Source organism: Ranitomeya variabilis, chromosome 8, assembly GCF_051348905.1.
Source record: "Ranitomeya variabilis isolate aRanVar5 chromosome 8, aRanVar5.hap1, whole genome shotgun sequence".
In the NCBI taxonomy this organism is placed as follows: domain Eukaryota; kingdom Metazoa; phylum Chordata; class Amphibia; order Anura; family Dendrobatidae; genus Ranitomeya; species Ranitomeya variabilis.
The window spans coordinates 203,935,426-203,955,772 of record NC_135239.1 but is presented as its reverse complement, the minus strand read 5'-3'; the positions used below and the strand labels follow the sequence as shown (position 1 = coordinate 203,955,772).

General features: G+C 45.3%; 1 protein-coding gene across 5 annotated transcripts in view; it reads left to right on the top strand.

Annotated features, from left to right (window-relative positions):
- The window catches only part of PRRT3 (proline rich transmembrane protein 3), a 66,370-nt gene that overhangs the window by 40,959 nt on the left and 5,064 nt on the right, over positions 1 to 20,347 (top strand). For all 5 annotated transcript variants that reach the window (XM_077276369.1, XM_077276367.1, XM_077276366.1 and 2 more), the window contains one exon: positions 4,602 to 4,745. In XM_077276369.1, the coding sequence (XP_077132484.1) occupies positions 4,602 to 4,745 (144 nt within the window). The remainder of the gene's footprint in view (positions 1 to 4,601; positions 4,746 to 20,347) is intronic.

Sequence of the window (20,347 nt, the reverse complement as noted above, 5' to 3'; positions counted from 1 at the left end):
AATGTGAATGATGGATCCTGTCTTATCAGCTGTATATAGAGGTGTTATCAGTCATTGTACAGGAGGAGGAGGTGAGCTGTGACATCACCTAATGTGAATGATGGATCCTGTGTTATCAGGTATATATAGAGGTGTTATCCGTCATTGTACATGAGGAGGAGGTGAGCTGTGACATCACCTAATGTGAATGATGGATCCTGTGTTATCAGCTGTATATAGAGGTGTTATCACTCATTGTACAGGAGGGGGAGGCGGTGAGCTGTGACATCACCTATTGTGAATGGTGGATCCTGTGTTATCTACTGTATATAGAGGTGTTATCAGTCATTGTACAGGAGGGGGAGGGGGTGAGCTGTGACATCACCTATTGTGAATGGTGGATCCTGTGTTATCTACTGTATATAAAGGTGTTATCAGTCATTGTACAGGAGGAGGAGGTGAGCTGTGACATCACCTATTGAGAATGGTGGATCCTGTGTTATCTACTGTATATAGAGGTGTTATCAGTCATTGTACAGGAGGAGGAGGTGAGCTGTGACATCACCTATTGTGAATGGTGGATCCTGTGTTATCTACTGTATATAGAGGTGTTATCAGTCATTGTACAGGAGGAGGAGGTGAGCTGTGACATCACCTATTGTGAATGGTGGATCCTGTGTTATCTACTGTATATAGAGGTGTTATCAGTCATTGTACAGGAGGAGGAGGTGAGCTGTGACATCACCTAATGTGAATGATGGATCCTGTGTTATCAGCTGTATATAGAGGTGTTATCAGTCATTGTACAGGAGGAGGAGGTGAGCTGTGACATCACCTAATGTGAATGATGGATCCTGTGTTATCAGCTGTATATAGAGGTGTTATCAGTCATTGTACAGGAGGAGGAGGTGAGCTGTGACATCAACTATTGTGAATGGTGGATCCTGTGTTATCTACTGTATATAGAGGTGTCATCAGTCATTGTACAGGAGGGGGAGGTGGGCTGTGATATCACCTATTGTGAATGGTGGATCCTGTGTTATCTACTGTATATAGAGGTGTTATCAGTCATTGTACAGGAGGGGGAGGGGGTGAGCTGTGATATCACCTATTGTGAATGGTGGATCCTGTGTTATCTACTGTATATAGAGGTGTTATCAGTCATTGTACAGGAGGGGGAGGGCGTGAGCTGTGACACCACCTATTGTGAATGGTGGATCCTGTGTTATCTACTGTATATAAAGGTGTTGTCAGTCATTGTACAGGAGGAGGAGGTGAGCTGTGACATCACCTATTGTGAATGGTGGATCCTGTGTTATCTACTGTATATAGAGGTGTTATCAGTCATTGTACAGGAGGAGGAGGTGAGCTGTGACATCACCTATTGTGAATGGTGGATCCTGTGTTATCTACTGTATATAGAGGTGTTATCAGTCATTGTACAGGAGGAGGTGAGCTGTGACATCACCTAATGTGAATGATGGATCCTGTCTTATCAGCTGTATATAGAGGTGTTATCAGTCATTGTACAGGAGGAGGAGGTGAGCTGTGACATCACCTAATGTGAATGATGGATCCTGTGTTATCAGGTATATATAGAGGTGTTATCCGTCATTGTACATGAGGAGGAGGTGAGCTGTGACATCACCTAATGTGAATGATGGATCCTGTGTTATCAGCTGTATATAGAGGTGTTATCACTCATTGTACAGGAGGGGGAGGCGGTGAGCTGTGACATCACCTATTGTGAATGGTGGATCCTGTGTTATCTACTGTATATAGAGGTGTTATCAGTCATTGTACAGGAGGGGGAGGGGGTGAGCTGTGACATCACCTATTGTGAATGGTGGATCCTGTGTTATCTACTGTATATAAAGGTGTTATCAGTCATTGTACAGGAGGAGGAGGTGAGCTGTGACATCACCTATTGAGAATGGTGGATCCTGTGTTATCTACTGTATATAGAGGTGTTATCAGTCATTGTACAGGAGGAGGAGGTGAGCTGTGACATCACCTATTGTGAATGGTGGATCCTGTGTTATCTACTGTATATAGAGGTGTTATCAGTCATTGTACAGGAGGAGGAGGTGAGCTGTGACATCACCTATTGTGAATGGTGGATCCTGTGTTATCTACTGTATATAGAGGTGTTATCAGTCATTGTACAGGAGGAGGAGGTGAGCTGTGACATCACCTAATGTGAATGATGGATCCTGTGTTATCAGCTGTATATAGAGGTGTTATCAGTCATTGTACAGGAGGAGGAGGTGAGCTGTGACATCACCTAATGTGAATGATGGATCCTGTGTTATCAGCTGTATATAGAGGTGTTATCAGTCATTGTACAGGAGGAGGAGGTGAGCTGTGACATCAACTATTGTGAATGGTGGATCCTGTGTTATCTACTGTATATAGAGGTGTCATCAGTCATTGTACAGGAGGGGGAGGTGGGCTGTGATATCACCTATTGTGAATGGTGGATCCTGTGTTATCTACTGTATATAGAGGTGTTATCAGTCATTGTACAGGAGGGGGAGGGGGTGAGCTGTGATATCACCTATTGTGAATGGTGGATCCTGTGTTATCTACTGTATATAGAGGTGTTATCAGTCATTGTACAGGAGGGGGAGGGCGTGAGCTGTGACACCACCTATTGTGAATGGTGGATCCTGTGTTATCTACTGTATATAAAGGTGTTGTCAGTCATTGTACAGGAGGAGGAGGTGAGCTGTGACATCACCTATTGTGAATGGTGGATCCTGTGTTATCTACTGTATATAGAGGTGTTATCAGTCATTGTACAGGAGGAGGAGGTGAGCTGTGACATCACCTATTGTGAATGGTGGATCCTGTGTTATCTACTGTATATAGAGGTGTTATCAGTCATTGTACAGGAGGAGGAGGTGAGCTGTGACATCACCTATTGTGAATGGTGGATCCTGTGTTATCTACTGTATATAGAGGTGTGATCAGTCATTGTACAGGAGGAGGAGGTGAGCTGTGACATCACCTATTGTGAATGGTGGATCCCGTGTTATCTACTGTATATAGAGGTGTTATCAGTCATTGTACAGGAGGAGGTGAGCTGTGACATCACCTATTGTGAATGGAGGATCCTGTGTTATCTACTGTATATAGAGGTGTTATCAGTCATTGTACAGGAGGAGGAGGTGAGCTGTGACATCACCTATTGTGAATGGTGGATCCTGTGTTTTCTACTATTTATAGAGGTGTTACCTGTTATTGTGATTCTTTCTGGGATGATAATGAAACTGCTAAAAAGTCTCCTGTGTAGAACAGGACATACCGTACCAGTGTAGTATAAGGCCTAGTGGCCAATATGAAAATTGCAAGATTTCACATTTTTTTTAATATAGTGATAGTAATTTGAAATATTGAAACATAAAAGCTTCATTTAAGCAATAGCTACCGGTAATTGCGGAATTATTACACATTCCCTTTAAGACAGGATTTCATTGTCTTTAGAGATTATAAGAGAGATGTCAGTGTGATTATATTACATGCAATATCATTTCCTTGTTTTATGTCTTATTTGCATGACTCTTGATGAATGAGGTTCTGTTTTCTCTCCTTTGTGCTGGAGGCCTCGCTCTCTTGGATTTGGAGCAGCAGGAGTCCTACACGCCAGTGGACAGGCAATAGATGTAACCAAAAACTGTGTCACTATATGTGAAGTGCGCATCCAAAAGTAAAAAGAAAGAGCCAATAATATACTGGCAATAATTAGTTTATTAGAAATCCCCAAAATGTTAGGAGTTTCAATCCGTTCTTTAGATACGTAGAGATATTGACAAACAAGAATAGCTGCACTGTTTAAAGAGGACTTGTCACACGGTCTAAAGCAGCTAGTTTCTGTTCTTACTTAATTCCTGCTGCTCCCCTTTTGGCTCCACATTGCACATTTAAAGGCAACCTGTTATCAGGTCATACGAATTTAGTATTTTAGCTTATTTTATTCCCACTGCTCCACTGAGTATTCCGGTTTTTATTTTTTCTAAATCTGTTATACGGTTCCAGAGACATGGGCCTTTTTACATTTAGTGCTAATTTTCATGGTCTTCACTAAGGGGGCGTGGCTCACAGGTTTAGTCTGCTCTGCATAATTACCCAGTGAGCCACACCTCCTCATTAAAGACCATAAAAGGTAGCGCTGAATAAAAAGCCCCGTAGTTCCGGAACCGTATGACAGATTTGAGAAAAAAACAAAAAAACAGAGTACTCAGGGGAGCAGCGGGAGTAAAATAAGCTAAAAAACGAAACACTTTTGACCTGATGACAGATCCCCTTTAAGTGTGCAAAGTAGAGCCAAAATGTCAAATCAATAACAATTTTTAATAATAAACCACGTGCAAGTGTGGGCAGGGTGTCCTTGTCGTGGCTTATTTGTTGGTAAGTGTAGGACCCCCCTGTTAGATGTCTTACAGAACATACATTGGAGGGTGCATTCAGATGCTGTTGCTATGGGAACTGCACTATTCTTCCAGTTTTTCTTGTTTGTTTTCCAAATTGATAATTTGGGGAAATAGCTTTCATGTCCATGATATTTTCCTCTAAACCATCTAGTTCCGTTCCACAATCAAAAACTTTCTGTTTACCCATAGATCCTGAAAAAGCTCAAGCAGAAAAACCTTCGACACAGCCTGGAAAAATGACCCCACTAACCCAAAGAGACCCCATTATTGGCAGTGCGCCTCCTGGTCTCGTCCTGTCGACGACATGGAGGACGCCGGTGACCAAGCAGCAAGGTAATGATGTTAACCCTTTATGTAAAGCCGCACTCCGCCATCAGACCTGTGAGACTGTAACATCCTGCTCCCATGATGAGGAGCCTCCTGAGCGTCTGGTCCATTGTCTCCCTGGAAAACCTGCTTCCAATTAGGAATCTGCTGGTGAATAGATCAAAACATAGAATAATCCAAAAATAAAGAGCGGCCCAGACAGGAAAATAAAGAACAAACTAAATAATCTACACTCCTCAACATTGAAATCGCAGCTCCAAGAAGGAAAAGTCATGTAATTCTGGAAATCACACAATGCAGACTTTACTGATTTGCAAATAATGGAGAAATAGAAGCAATATCTCACAAATTATTCAGTCTGGGGTATAAGAAATCCCTGCACCTCCAGCCTCGGCTGCTATTAGTGAGGTTATTAATAGTCATCTGAGGAAGGTTCTGCCACTGAATGCACTTGGGTAAATCATCAAGATCCACTGCTGGCAGTTCCTGTGTAATCACTGAACAATGCCGTCCCCTATGGGAGACAAGTCCGGAGACGCTGTAGCCATGGGAGCAGGTTTAGGCCAGATGGGAGTCAAGTCCGGAGACGCTGCAGCCGTGGGAGCAGGTTTAGGCCAGATGGGAGTCAAGTCCGGAGACGCTGCAGCCGTGGGAGCAGGTTTAGGCCAGATGGGAGACAAGTCCGGAGACACTGCAGCCGTGGGAGCAGGTTTAGGCCAGATGGGAGACAAGTCTGGAGACGCTGCAGCCATGGGAGCAGGTTTAGGCCAGATGGGAGACAAGTCCGGAGACGCTGCAGCCGTGGGAGCAGGTTTAGGCCAGATGGGAGACAAGTCCGGAGACACTGCAGCCGTGGGAGCAGGTTTAGGCCAGATGGGAGACAAGTCTGGAGACGCTGCAGCCATGGGAGCAGGTTTAGGCCAGATGGGAGACAAGTCCGGAGACACTGCAGCCATGGGAGAAGGTGTAGGCCAGATGGGAGACAAGTCCGAAGACGCTGCAGCCATGGGAGAAGGTTTAGGCCACGCAAGCTGCAACATGCAGCCTGGTGCAACCATTAATAACCTAATTGATAGCAGCCAAGGCTGTGAGTGCGGGGATTTTTTCACATGGCACTCATTTTCTCAGTATTTGCAGATTATTAACACGGGTATCGATCCAGTGATTTCCAGAATTCCATGACTTTTCCTTCTTGGTGTTGCAATTTTAAAGTTGAGGAGTATATACACTCACTGGCCACTTTATTAGGTACACCTGTCCAACTTCTTGTTAACACTTAATTTCTAATCAGCCAATCACATGGCGGCAACTCAGTGCATTTAGGCATGTAGACATGGTCAAGACAATCTCCTGCAGTTCAAACCGAGCATCAGTATGGGGAAGAAAGGTGATTTGAGTGCCTTTGAACGTGGCATGGTTGTTGGTGCCAGAAGGGCTGGTCTGTGTATTTCAGAAACTGCTGATCTACTGGGATTTTCACGCACAACCATCTCTAGGGTTTACAGAGAATGGTCCGAAAAAGAAAAAAAATCCAGTGAGCGGCAGTTCTGTGGGTGGAAATGCCTTGTTGATGCCAGAGGTCAGAGGAGAATGGGCAGACTGGTTCGAGCTGATAGAAAGGCAACAGTGACTCAAATCGCCACCCGTTACAACCAAGGTAGGCCTAAGAGCATCTCTGAACGCACAGTGCGTCGAACTTTGAGGAAGATGGGCTACAGCAGCAGAAGACCACACCGGGTACCACTCCTTTCAGCTAAGAACAGGAAACTGAGGCTACAATTTGTACAAGCTCATCGAAATTGGACAGTAGAAGATTGGAAAAACGTTGCTTGGTCTGATGAGTCTCGATTTCTGCTGCGACATTCGGATGGTAGGGTCAGAATTTGGCATAAACAACATGAAAGCATGGATCCATCCTGCCTTGTATGGAGCATCTTTGGGATGTGCAGCCGACAAATCTGCGGCAACTGTGTGATGCCATCATGTCAATATGGACCAAAATCTCTGAGGAATGCTTCCAGCACCTTGGTGAATCTATGCCACGAAGAATTGAGGCAGTTCTGAAGGCAAAAGGGGGTCCAACCCGTTACTAGCATGGTGTACCTAATAAAGTGGCCGGTGAGTGTATATACAAGTTGTAGGGATTCACTCTGTCTGGTAGGCGTTAAGCATTAGGCCTTACAAAGCGCTCACACAGGCAATGCAGTTTTGGTCCAAACTGCAGTTTTGGCGCTATCTATACAGAACAGATCCTGGCTATTCATACACAGCTGAGCTAGTCCCATTCCGGTCAACACAACAGCTATCGTCCATAGCAACCAGTGATACTTGCACTTCTCTGCACATGGCCTGTGTAGACTCTTCTCAGAGAGGGATGGTGGCCTGTCTCTCTCTACAGCTTTAAGACACATCCAGTCTGGTCAGCTTCCCCCAGCTGATTGGCTAAGGAATTCAGCTAGCCTGTTTATAAGCAGGGCTATCCAGGTGATCTAATCAGAACCTGTAGAGCTAGAGTTTAATCTTAGCCTACCTGGCTTTGCTACAATATAGTATAAACATATCTACAGGGATCTAGCAAAAAGAAAGGGGGTTCTTTGGATTTTTTTAAAGGGGATTAGATAGATAGACAGACATACAGATAGATATATAGATAGGTATATCTAGACCCGACATCCACACCTCATGAATTCAGTCACTGATGGAGCATAAAAGTTTGTGGCTGGGAGCGATAAGACAAAGGAACTGACTGCTACAGAGACTCTGAGGACTGGTTTTCATTCTCCCCATGATGAGGGGCTGCGAAAGCAAAGCGGACTGAAACGAGTAACAAGAAACAGATGGAAGGGGAGAGAGAATGGCGTTCTGGTGGGGGGCTGGGTTATCCCTTAATTTCTTCCTGCTGGGGGGATTGCCGACTCTCCTTGTGTACTACTAATGCTCATACATGGTAAATAATTAGTAAGGAAAAGCCCAAATTTAAATATAGTACAGACAGAGTGGGGGTCTTCATCTCATGACCCCTCCTTGGGAGAGAGTGAAGAACAGCGGACTCGGGTCATCCATATATCACATTGTTAACCATTCAGTAGAATGACCACATGTAATACTCCATTTCCCCTGTAGTGGCCACTGCAGGGAAAGTAAGCAGCCAACTGAAGCTGGAGCTGGCCATCAGTTGATCACCCTTATTAAAGAGCTTGTATGCCATGACACGACCCCTTTATTGCCTCCTTCTGGAGTGGAGTGTGGAAAGATGTGACCTACAACAAGGATCCTAATTTAGATATGGGGTGACAGCTCCGACAGCTGCCACAGGCCTCAGTGTGGTCACAATTAGGTTTGGGACGACAATCGTAGCAATTCTGGGACGAGTTATTCCTTTATTACCCTTCACGTCCTGAGCTCCGGCCCAAATACGACGTCTCCAGGGTAGAAACCTCCGGCCCAAATACGACGTCTCCAGGGTAGAAACCTGAAACAGACAATTGAAAGAACACAGACGGTCTCGATTACTGTAGAGCGGGCGCAGGTGTCAGACTGCTGTAATTCCAGAGTTTCTTCTGTAGGAAATGACTCAGAGTCTGGACGATGGATGGGACAGGACCCCCGGGAGGGAGAACGGAGGCCCCATCTGCAGCAAAAAAGGGGGTGAAGCAAAGCTTAGTTACTTCAGACTTTCCACCATAAACATTCAAGAAGTATCGTTTCCCCTTGCGGAGAGTGACATGTTAAGCATGTCGAGATGAGGAGACTTAAAGCCGCAATGCTCTGAAGAGACAATTTGCACCATAAAGATTAATAGACTTGAGTCCAAAACTTCATCAAGAACACATCACATGGCAAGGCCAAAATAGATCGTTTTGGGATACGATCCCCGGCAGCACCGCCAATCAATTGTTCCCGGTGCCGGCAGAACAGCACATTCATCTGTTTGGTTGCCCACGTATCGGCCATTTCTAAGGGTATGTTCCAAGCGACACGACGACCACGAGCATGGCTACCACGCGCAGGAGGGAGAGCGAGGCGATCTACAGGGCACGAGAGGTGAATGAAGGATCTCAGCTTCTTAATCTGAACCAGGAGACGCATCCGTCCCATCTCCAGGCCTTGTTTTCAATAGGAAGTTGTGAGTTAGCGGCATTAACACTGTGCACTGTTTGGCAGGAGACCGCCTCGTACCCCGGCATGTGATCGGCGTTAACCTCTGAGGAACAAATAAACCCACAACAAATATATGAATTCTGCAGGAGATTTCCTAAATCTGAAGCAGATGTCACAGAGGAAAGTATAAGACGGCTGCAGGGCGCCATTCATCAAATGCATACGCCACTTTCTGACCCTCGTGACACCGAAGGGCTTAGTGCAACTTATCGGACTTTTTCATAAAAAAATAAAAAAGATTTGTGCAAGGTTGACTCCATCACGACAAGGAGAGCACATAGGGTGGACTTACTGTCCCCCCAGAACTGTGTACCCCTCTCCAGCACTGTGCTGGAGAATCAGCCACGGAGTTACAGGGGTATTTCTAGCTTGTAAAGTGATGGGATGTCGCTTTATGATTGGTAAGGGGGCAAGACCCATCCTGAGAATAAAGGGGCCACAGCGCTGATCAGGAAACGCACCCCCATTACTGGCTGTCCGTGCTCGGCAGCACTTATGGCCGCCTTCTGTACAAGCATTAAGAGTGGCATGAATCATTCATTTCGAGAAGCTTGGCTACCAACTTTTTGGTTCGAGACCCAGACGAGGGAGCGGGGATGTATCTGCGGGTGGTGCAAAGGGAGAAGCTGCAGCTCTAGGGCCATAAAAACGACTCCGCGACGTAAGACGACACCGGTATTATAACTGGTACATGATCAGTTGGAGGCCCAGGATCTGTGATAAGTCTGGAGATTAATGTTGATGTGATGTCCCCACTACTGGGAATATATACCCAGCACCAGATATAATTTATTTCCTTTTCCCCCTCAACTACCCCAGGAAATTAAAGGGATTAGAAAAAGATGGTTGCTTTCTTTCAAAAAACAGCGCCACCCTTGTCCATTGGCCGTGTCAGGTACTGCAGCTACCAAGGAGTAATTGCGGACTATTTATATGGGCATCTATCACGGGTTCTTCCGCGGGGCTGTCAGCCACTCTGTACTTCGCCGCCCCGTGCGCGCCCGATATCACGTCCGTTTCGACAAGTTGTAGATTTATCTCGAGTCGTCCGCTCTGGTAAACAACGTCTGCTTTCTCTATAAATGGCTCCCGGCCACCGCCGTCTCCTCGCGTTCACAGGGATCATTTCTTGAGCGATCGCCATCACAGGATCCCGATTAGGTCACCTCCAAATGGAAAACAGCTTGATAACCCACAAACACGCGGCAGCCACATTTGTGTAACGCATTATGGGAGCCGGCGACTCCCAATCACGTGGCCCCGGGCTCTGCTGGATTAATTAGCGATATAAAGGGCCCGGTCTCTGCGACATTGATTACAGAGCGCTGCGCCGGACGGTTCACTGCAGATGTCAGGAAATGTAAACCGAAAACATACGTGCGCATGATGGAAGGAGAGTGTAACCACATTATACATCGGGATCGGGGCCAGAAATTAGATTCATACCTGCAGACAATCAGCACGGTGCGCTGCAGCCATCATTGTATTTAAAGGGATGGATCCCCCTGAACTCATACTTTTCGGGTACTCATCTTTTAACTCTGTGTTATTTTTAGATTTATTTTTTTTTCCTAATCTCGTTGGAGATGAGTTTTTCTTATTCAGAACGCCAGAAGTTGATAGGTCATCAATATCATATTCCTGGGCATCCTCTCCATACGTGCCAGCTTTAGACACCCTTTCCAGGGAGATTTGATAAGATGTATGCCCCTTTTACCTTGTCTACTTATTTTATAGATTAAACCCTTTAAATAGGCCTCAGCCCTGTATAAGACCCTCCTAATCTTCTTACAGGAGGAATTGCCACCTCATCCAAGAGTCCAGAAGGTCTCTCATTTTTAGTGGGGGCTTCACAGATGTTTGGGGAGAGTTGACAACTTTGAGTTCATTATATAGTGGGTATTGTAGTTTTTTTTCCATGCTTGGACTTTTTGTTCCACCAAATTGACAGTTACCCCCCCCCTTTTATCCCACCTATGGCATTAACAAAGGGGGTCTTTCCCAAGTAGTGCAGCCCACCCTATGTCAGCTCCTTCTTCCGTAAGAACTTGTCCTGCAACCAAGACAGGAAGGAATGGGTGAAAGATGCTCCAGAGATGGCAGACAGGGGGCGCTCTAGAGCAGAGTGGGGGGCAACCGTTGTTACCGCAAGTGCAGGGCGCAGAACAGACTGTCTCTGCCAATGAGCTGCTATTATCCCACTGCATAGACTTTCATAGTCAGCGAGCCCTCTCTTATGGGAGATTTTTGCTGCACACCGGACAATTGCCAACTATTCCCCAAGTCCTGGAGTTCTCCCCTTGTTCCAGTAGTCTCCATGATGAGCAGGAGAGGATGATGATGATGTACAGGGGTCCATGTGTCTGTAGGCTCCGTGGTTTCATCTCCTTTACATCGTTGATCTTTTTTATTCCGTTTTACCGTTATCTTTTACGCCCGTTTCGATGGTGACATTACCCCGGTCTCTGCCAGCAGCCAAACATCTTCTAATTGATTGCACTTACTGGAATTAATAGTCCCATCGTCTCTCTTCACTAATGCTCTGCAGGTATGATCTGCGGAGCCGAGCGCACAGCACTCTGCATCCAGCAATACGCTTACTCAGGCCTCAATTCATTCATCTCTTGTTATAAAGTGTTTGTTCCAACCTGCCCGAGGCTCCGTGGCTGCGTACACACTGTGCAGTCACAACAAGCAGGCATGAAGCCTGGAATGTAGCAGGCCGTGGGCCGCCATGTGGGAAGGAAGCTGGAATATGGAAATGCACTGTCAACAGGCGACACCACTCCGGCCCTACCCTGACTGCGCCATCTGCAAACCGAAGAAGAAGGGGTTTATATAGTACAGTGATAGCCATGATCATATCCTGCCCTAACAGAGCATCATCAGACTCCTGGATTGTTTCTACATTTCTATACTGTAGAGATCACTTATCATCATTCTCATTATCATCACAGACAGGATTATAACGATAAGTAGCACTTCTATGTAAATCACACAGGATCCACCATTCACAACAGAAGTCACAGCTCACCTCCTCCTCCTTCTCGACAATGACTGATAACGTCTCTATATACAGTAGATAACACAGGATCCACCATTCACAATAGGTAATGTCACAGCTCACCTCCTCCTCCTGTATAATGACTGATAACACCTCCATATACAGTAGATAACACAGGATCCACCATTCACAATAGGTGATGTCACAGCTCACCTCCTCCTACTGTACAATAACTGATAACACCTCTATATACAGTAGATAACACAGGATCCACCATTCACAATAGGTGATGTCACAGCTCACCTCCTCCTCCTTCTCGACAATGACTGATAACGTCTCTATATACAGTATATAACACAGGATCCACCATTCACAATAGGTGATTTCACAGCTCACCTCCTCCTCCTCTACAATGACTGATAACACCTCTATATACAGTAGATAACACAGGATCCACCATACACAATAGGTGATGTCACAGCTCACCTCCTCCTCCTCCTGTACAATGACTGATAACACCCCTATATACAGTAGATAACACAGGATCCACCATTCACAATAGGTGATGTCACAGCTCACCTCCTCCTCCTCCTGTACAATGACTGATGACACCTCGATATACAGTAGATAACACAGGATCCACCATTCACAATAGGTGATGTCACAGCTCACCTCCTCCTCCTGTACAATGACTGATAACACCTCTATATACAGTAGATAACACAGGATCCACCATACACAATAGGTGATGTCACAGCTCACCTCCTCCTCCTGTACAATGACTGATAACACCCCTATATACAGTAGATAACACAGGATCCTCCATTCACAATAGGTGATATCACAGCTCACCTCCTCCTCCTGTACAATGACTGATAACACCTCTATATACAGTAGATAACACAGGATCCACCATTCACAATAGGTGATGTCACAGCTCACCTCCTCCTCCTCCTGTACAATGACTGATGACACCTCGATATACAGTAGATAACACAGGATCCACCATTCACAATAGGTGATGTCACAGCTCACCTCCTCCTCCTGTACAATGACTGATAACACCTCTATATACAGTAGATAACACAGGATCCACCATACACAATAGGTGATGTCACAGCTCACCTCCTCCTCCTGTACAATGACTGATAACACCCCTATATACAGTAGATAACACAGGATCCTCCATTCACAATAGGTGATATCACAGCTCACCTCCTCCTCCTGTACAATGACTGATAACACCACTATATACAGTAGATAACACAGGATCCACCATTCACAATAGGTGATGTCACAGCTCACCTCCTACTCCTCCTGTACAATGACTGATAACACCCCTATATACAGTAGATAACACAGGATCCACCATTCACAACAGGTGATGTCACAGCTCACGTCCTCCTCCTGTACAATGACTGATAACACTTCTATATACAGTAGATAACACAGGATCCACCATTCACAATAGGTGATGTCACAGCTCACCTCCTCCTCCTATACAATGACTGATAACACCTCTATATACAGTAGATAACACAGGATCCACCATTCACAATAGGTGATGTCACAGCTCACCTCCTCCTGTACAATGACTGATAACACCTCTATATACAGTAGATTACCAGGATCCACCATTCACAATAGGTGATGTCACAGCTCACCTCCTCCTCCTGTACAATGACTGATAACACCTCTGTATACAGTAGATAACACAGGATCCACCATTCACAATAGGTGATGTCACAGCTCACCTCCTCCTGTACAATGACTGATAACACCTCTATATACAGTAGATAATACAGGATCCACCATTCACAATAGGTGATGTCACAGCTCACCTCCTCCTTCTGTATAATGACTGATAACACCCCTATATACAGTAGGTAACACAGGATCCACCATTCACAATAGGTGATGTCACAGCTCACCTCCTCCTCCTGTACAATGACTGATAACACCTCTATATACAGTAGATAACACAGGATCCACCATTCACAATAGGTGATGTCACAGCTCACCTCCTCTCCTCCCTACACCATGGTATAGGTCACAGAGCATGCCCGCTACACTCTATTATAGAAGTCCCTGACCATCTCCCAGCGCAGTTTCTCAGCAGCTGGGCTTCTGCCGCCTTCACATCACTGCTGCAGAGTCTCCATGATTTCAGTGTTTCTTTTCTAAGTCCTAATAACAACAGTTACGTAACTGCTGGCGGAGCCGGAGGGAACTTCCAGCCAAGCTATTCTGTAGCCAGTCCAGCTCGGCCGAGGCTCTCAGCATGCCGATGAGAAAATCAGCAGCTGCAAATGTGTCGCACCCCCGCGGCCGCCTGGAATATTGATCAATGTCACATTTTGTTATGATTTTCCTATTAGAAAACAGACTGATTGGAAATAGCGGCCTCAGAAAGTCAAGATTCTGAGTCTGGATTTATCATTTTCCTGGTCAAAATATTTTTGCTACATAATCTGCCATCATTCAGAGTCTCCCATTCCCATGGACTGATAAAATTAGTTTCATCTGAAGTTTTAAAATGTATCCTGTCCAGTTTAGAAAACATATTTTTAAATCCGTTCCTAAAAGGGGGTCCTTAATAATTTCAGTGCAATGCATTTTTTCCCCTGCGGAGGCGCTGTAGGGAAACTAAACACTTGCTGGCGGTCTTCTTTACAGATTACACTTGATCACTTGGTGTTCTGACCTAACCAGACTAATTTTAGGGGGTGCAAAAAGTGCAAAAGGCCTTTAAATGTAAAGTCTTACAATCAACTACGATAATTTTTGATGCTTTATTCCCCCTTTAAACTCTTTAACAAAAGGCTTTGTACAGGCGCTTATGCAGGAGATGAGCACTTAAGGGTGCGTGAGTGAGCACTTTAGAGCAGACTTTCAACGATCGGCGGGGGTCTCAGAACCCAAACTCCATCAACCTGCAGCACCTTAAAGGATTTCTGGTCCTTCATGTACCTAGAACACCCCCTAGAATAATGTTATTTCAAAATGAGAGTTTCAGCATTTTTCTGTTGGAGAGGGGGGAGGCTAATTTTTGGAACTTCTTATGCCAGTTAAAAAATGCACGTCTCTTAATAAATTTTGCTATTATACAATCAAAAAGTAAAGCTTTGGAGCTAAGAATTTCAGTGTAATGCTTTGTTTCCCCTTCGGAGGTGCTGTAGGGAAAGTGAACACTTAGTGGTTACAGCCACAGATGCCAGTGTGATCGCAATAGACGTACAACCTGTGATAAAGTAAAATTTTCTATGTGGTTGTAAAAAATGGAAAACACTATTAGATTTAAAGGATTTGAGAAGATTATAGAACGCCTGTAAAATAATGTTCTTAATGTAGGAATTTTTTACATTTTCATATGGGGGCGGAGAGGCATAATACTCTGTCCAACATACACTGTGGCCCACGTTTATTAAGCTGTTCGTTACAATTTTGGGTGTAAAAGGACCATTTATGGTCAATTGTTGGAAGCACAAAACATGGAATGAGTCAACTCCGACTCCACCTGCCGTGTTCCGACCCATTAGAGATGCCAGTGCTTTTCGTTACAGATTGGCCCTACTGTATACACATATAGTAGACATGTCCACTACGCTTTATGTTTGGATGAGACATCTTTCCACCCGTCACCGACAGCCTCGATGTCTGTCCCACTTCTATATTTGCTTATCTTAGAAGAGGCGACAAGAGGATTGTTTTAAGGACATTAAAGACCCCGTGACGGCAGTAATGTTTTGGCACGTTCCCCACTCTCCTGACTTGACGAGTAGTTGGTGGAAGCCGGGGATCAAGGAGCATCGAGTGACCGTGATCCGCAACACTCACTTATTCCATAACACAAAACTCATTAGTTTCTCGGCTGGAAATGTTACACGCTGCCCCTGTAGAGACCCCCGAGTCATTGTCAGCCCGAGCTGGGGACAGATTGACTGGACTGAAAGCATCTGCAAGAACATTTCCATCACCTCATCGAGAACCTCCATTCCTCTGTAGCATAACTTTGGTCTTTCCTTGCTGAGAACTATGGAAAGGTTTAGTCTACTGGAGCCCACCCAAGTCAAAAATGAGGTAAAGAACCATCAAAAGCTGCCGCAAGCCTTAATGTCAAGAGGCCCGAGGGAAATGGGTCGGAGCAGGAGGAATTTTCATAATGTTACCGAAGAGTTTATTTGAGCTGGGCAAACAGAAGACACGAGCCAAGGAGACTGCAACCAAATACTAGAGATTAGAAACCTGGTTGTGCTGACAGCCTTCTCCTCCAAGCACCCGATAGACATGCACGCTCGTGTCAGATAAGCATGCATGTTTCCAATAAGGAGATGGGAGTAAGTCTTTGCCAGACATCACCGATAGCCACTTATCTCCCCTGAGAACAACGGGATCAGACGTTAGAATTCAACCGGCTTGTGCTTCTTTCCCCCAACATAATCTCTTGGGGGAGTCAGGAAACCTCCATACGTATCAGGTGGTCAGTCTGACCAAATTCAGCGGCTTTGGACAACTATTCTCAGTTGTGTATGGGGGTTTTAAGATGGCAAAAGGTGTCCAGAGTCCAATGCAAAATCCGTAATGTGCCCCCCAACTTCCATGCAACAGTTGGGGCACTCTTAGTTGGCATAGTGGTTTTGGCATCAGGGACTGGCTATAGGAAAACATTTGGGTGGTGGAGGACAATTAGAAGTGGTTTGAAGTCTCCAGACACAACTGGACCTATGTTTTCCCAAGTTCAGAGTTGAAGTTGTAAACACCTATTTTTTACGCCTGTTTTTTATCCTACTTCAAACCTCATGAACTAATCCATTTTTTGTGCAATTTTTTTAGTGCAAACCATCAATAGCGGACGTCCAACTCCCGGCATCCCGGCCAATCAGCTGATGGGATTGCAGTGCTCCAGAAATGCTACAGCGCCACACATTGTGTTGTGGTCACGAATGGTACTGCAAGCTCTCTCAACAAGTCAGTAGGATAACTTATAGTACCATTCACAGCCCTTATGAATAAGTATAGGACTATACTGCTGCAATCAGATGATCGGAGACATTGATGACCTATTAGTCAGTAATATTAAAGTTCTCGATAACTCCTTTAAGGGTCACCTTAATAGTTATTACAGATGTCCTCCAGAGAAAGCGTCTTCAGATGCAGCAGAAATAGAAGCTGTCGCTGCACATTGAGCGCTCCGCAGTAACGTCACTGATCTTATTGTATGACCCCCCCTCCCCCGGTCCGACCTAATCCCTATCAAATCCTGTTTTCTTTCACTGTGACCTGGAGATTGGATTTGAATGCCCTTGAACACACCGATGAGCTCATCCCTCTTATGTAACTTGCCGGGTGATTTGTATTGTAATGACTGGCTCTGCCTGTGATGTGGCCGTCGCCACACTGGGTCCAGGACGGACAATATCTGACATGATGCTCATTGATTGTGCAGCCCTATATCCTTGTGCAGGAGGAAGGTGCACGGAGAGGAACTAGACAGACCGCTATATGGCGTTGCTCGCACAAAGGGTATAAATCGCATGTAGTGTAGTCACACTCCTTTACTTCTATATGGGGGCACTCACTTTTTGGCCCCCTTTTTTTTTTTCTTGGCGAGATCAAGGCAGCTAACAATGTGTGAAGCTCATTTAACGGGGACAGTCCCATCATTTTTTGGAATCAAATAGATCGCGGTACCTCGTTCACGCTGCCTAAATGTGCTTTTTGGACACCAGCATCACCAAGCCCTCCAAGAAGTAGCTTTTGAGAGAATTTTCACCCAGGAGATTTGGCAACTCTTCGGGAGCTTCGGAGAGAATTGGCAAACGTCTTCTTCTACAGGGCCCATTGCAAAATGTGACGAAGACTCCAAACACCTTGCAAGAAATTGGAATAAGAGAGCAAGAAATGGAGAATGGAGGGGTGTAAACTGTAAAAAGGCGGCATGGATATGGATGAAAATGTTCAAAAAGGGGTCAAAGGTAGTATTTGTATCTGGGCCACCAGTATTAGAAATGGCACGCGGTAAGCGGAGGGGGCTATATGGTTTGCACCGGGGCCCAGGTGTCCGGTATGTCAGGTACAGGAGTATGGAGGTGACATAATCATTACGATGAATCCCTCGGGCGAAAGAAATTTTCGCATTACGAAAGCAAATTGCACGTCTCTGTCCATCAAACTGTCAGGAGCCATTTCTGATTTTTACTTGTTTATACATTTTCGGATTAGCAAACTGTATGTTGTGTTTGGCCCCATGGTAACTGCTCGTCCGTAAAACGTGACACAATCCCGGCCCGTGCATGAATCAGCTCCATAGCATAACATAGGGTAAAGTAACATCTAACGTAAGGGCCCAGGACCGCTGCTATGAATGTGGCTCATTGTACTCCGCACACGACCATGACTATAGGGCCGAGGAATGCAGACGTTTCACTGGTACATTAGGACCGTCCCGTCTAAGCATTAAGGCCCTGATGGATTATAGCTTGCAGGAATATACAACTTCACTGCATTTATCACAAAAAAAATTTCGGAGAAGAGTTTTGACACTGCATCAACAGGGCGGTAAGTAATAAATCCACAGCATAATGCTCGAAGAGAGGAACATACCACATCTGTGTACCTAAGCCGAGCACACGCTAAATTCCTCATCCAATAGACTCCAGGATTCCTGAGCTGGTGTATCTGAGCCTGCCGAGTGATACGATAGCACAACTCTGCCAAAACATTCATGGCTTCTCATGATGCGTTCTGCAATTGGTATCTACCGAGATATCTCCATAAAGGCAAGTCACCATTAACATTTTTTTAAAACAACCTAAGGGCACAGTACACTAGAGCCAGATGAACCCGCCGATATTAGCAGATAAACTGTGCATGGGGGCCTCCCGAAAAGGCCCCTGTCTGCTCAATTTCAGAAGCCGATCGTTTTGCTCTCACTGGAAATAAGCCGCTGTTGGAGGAGTCTACCAGCAACTTTCTTGGCCGAGCCAATTATTTTGGAGATATAATTTCATGCCAATCATTGGTATCCTATTTGGCCTGGGATTATAAAACCCTCTTTCCTTTGTCCAGCAAGGACTCATCAAGAAGTCCAATATTTCAAAGCCTCAAGGAGAAAGCTGGCATCTAGCTCAGCAGGGGGTCAAGCCCCCAAAGGCTGTGAGTGACAGATCTCACACCTTGAGCCAGCTCAAAGCAGGACAAAGGCTTGCTTGCAATAATAATAATAATAATAATAATCTTTATTTATATAGCGCCAACATATTCCGCAGCGCTTTACAGTTTAACAGTTTCAAACACAACAGTCATAGGTAACAATGTTAACAATGCAGCAATAAAGCAAAATAAGACGACCCTGCTCGTGAGAGCTTACAATCTACAATGAGGTGGGGAGATACAAAGTACAGGTGTGTATTTACAATGATGTATTTACAATGATGGTCCAGCCATCTTCAGGGAGTGGGGGGTAGGTGAGATAGTGAATGGGCTACACACACACACACAAACATAAAATGACTGATTAGGGAACGCGATAGGCCGCTCTGAACAAATGAGTTTTGAGTGAGCGCCTAAAGCTATGCAAGTTGTGGATGGTCCTAATATCTTGGGGTAGAGCATTCCAGAGGATTGGCGCAGCACGGGAGAAGTCTTGGAGTCGGGAGTGGGAGGTACGGATTAGTGCAGAGGTTAGTCGAAAGTCGTTTGCAGAGCGCAGAGGTCGGTTAGGCCGATAGACAGAAATGAGGGAGGAGATGTAAGGGGGTGCCGCACTGTGGAGAGCTTTGTGGGTGAGAACAAGTACTTTGAATTGTATCCTGTAATGAATGGGCAGCCAGTGTAATGACTGGCGAAGAGCGGACACGTCCGAGTAACGATTAGCCAGATGGACGACCCTGGCTGCTGCATTAAGGATAGACTGGAGAGGGGAAAGTCGCGTGAGGGGGAGGCCAATTAAAAGAGAGTTACAGTAGTCCAGACGGGAGTGGATTAGGGCGACAGTGAGAGTTTTTGTTGTCTCCATGGTGAGAAAATATATAGTCCTACTGAAGCTGCCAAAGAAAATTCTAGAAACCTGATTCTATAAGGAGTTATGGAGATACTATACGTCCTAGCCATGCATGGTGTATTTTTCCAAGATCTCCAGAACATTGTGAACGCCTTCCAGGGGCTTGATTCGTTCTAACACGCCAGGGAGGGGCGATATGTAGAATGGCTAATAAGAACCAAATAACCAAGATGTGTTTAGTCTCAACGTGTAGCAGGGACCCGGCCGGATCCAATGGTGCCAAAACCGCCTTCCTATAATAATAATAATAATCTTTATTTTTATAGGACCGTTCATTAAAGAGTTATGAATCATTTCTGGTTTTTGAGTTTTTAGTTTCTAGAGGCAAGAGGAGAGGATTTAGACTCAGCCCAGAGGATAGGAGGGAAGAGACCCAAAGGG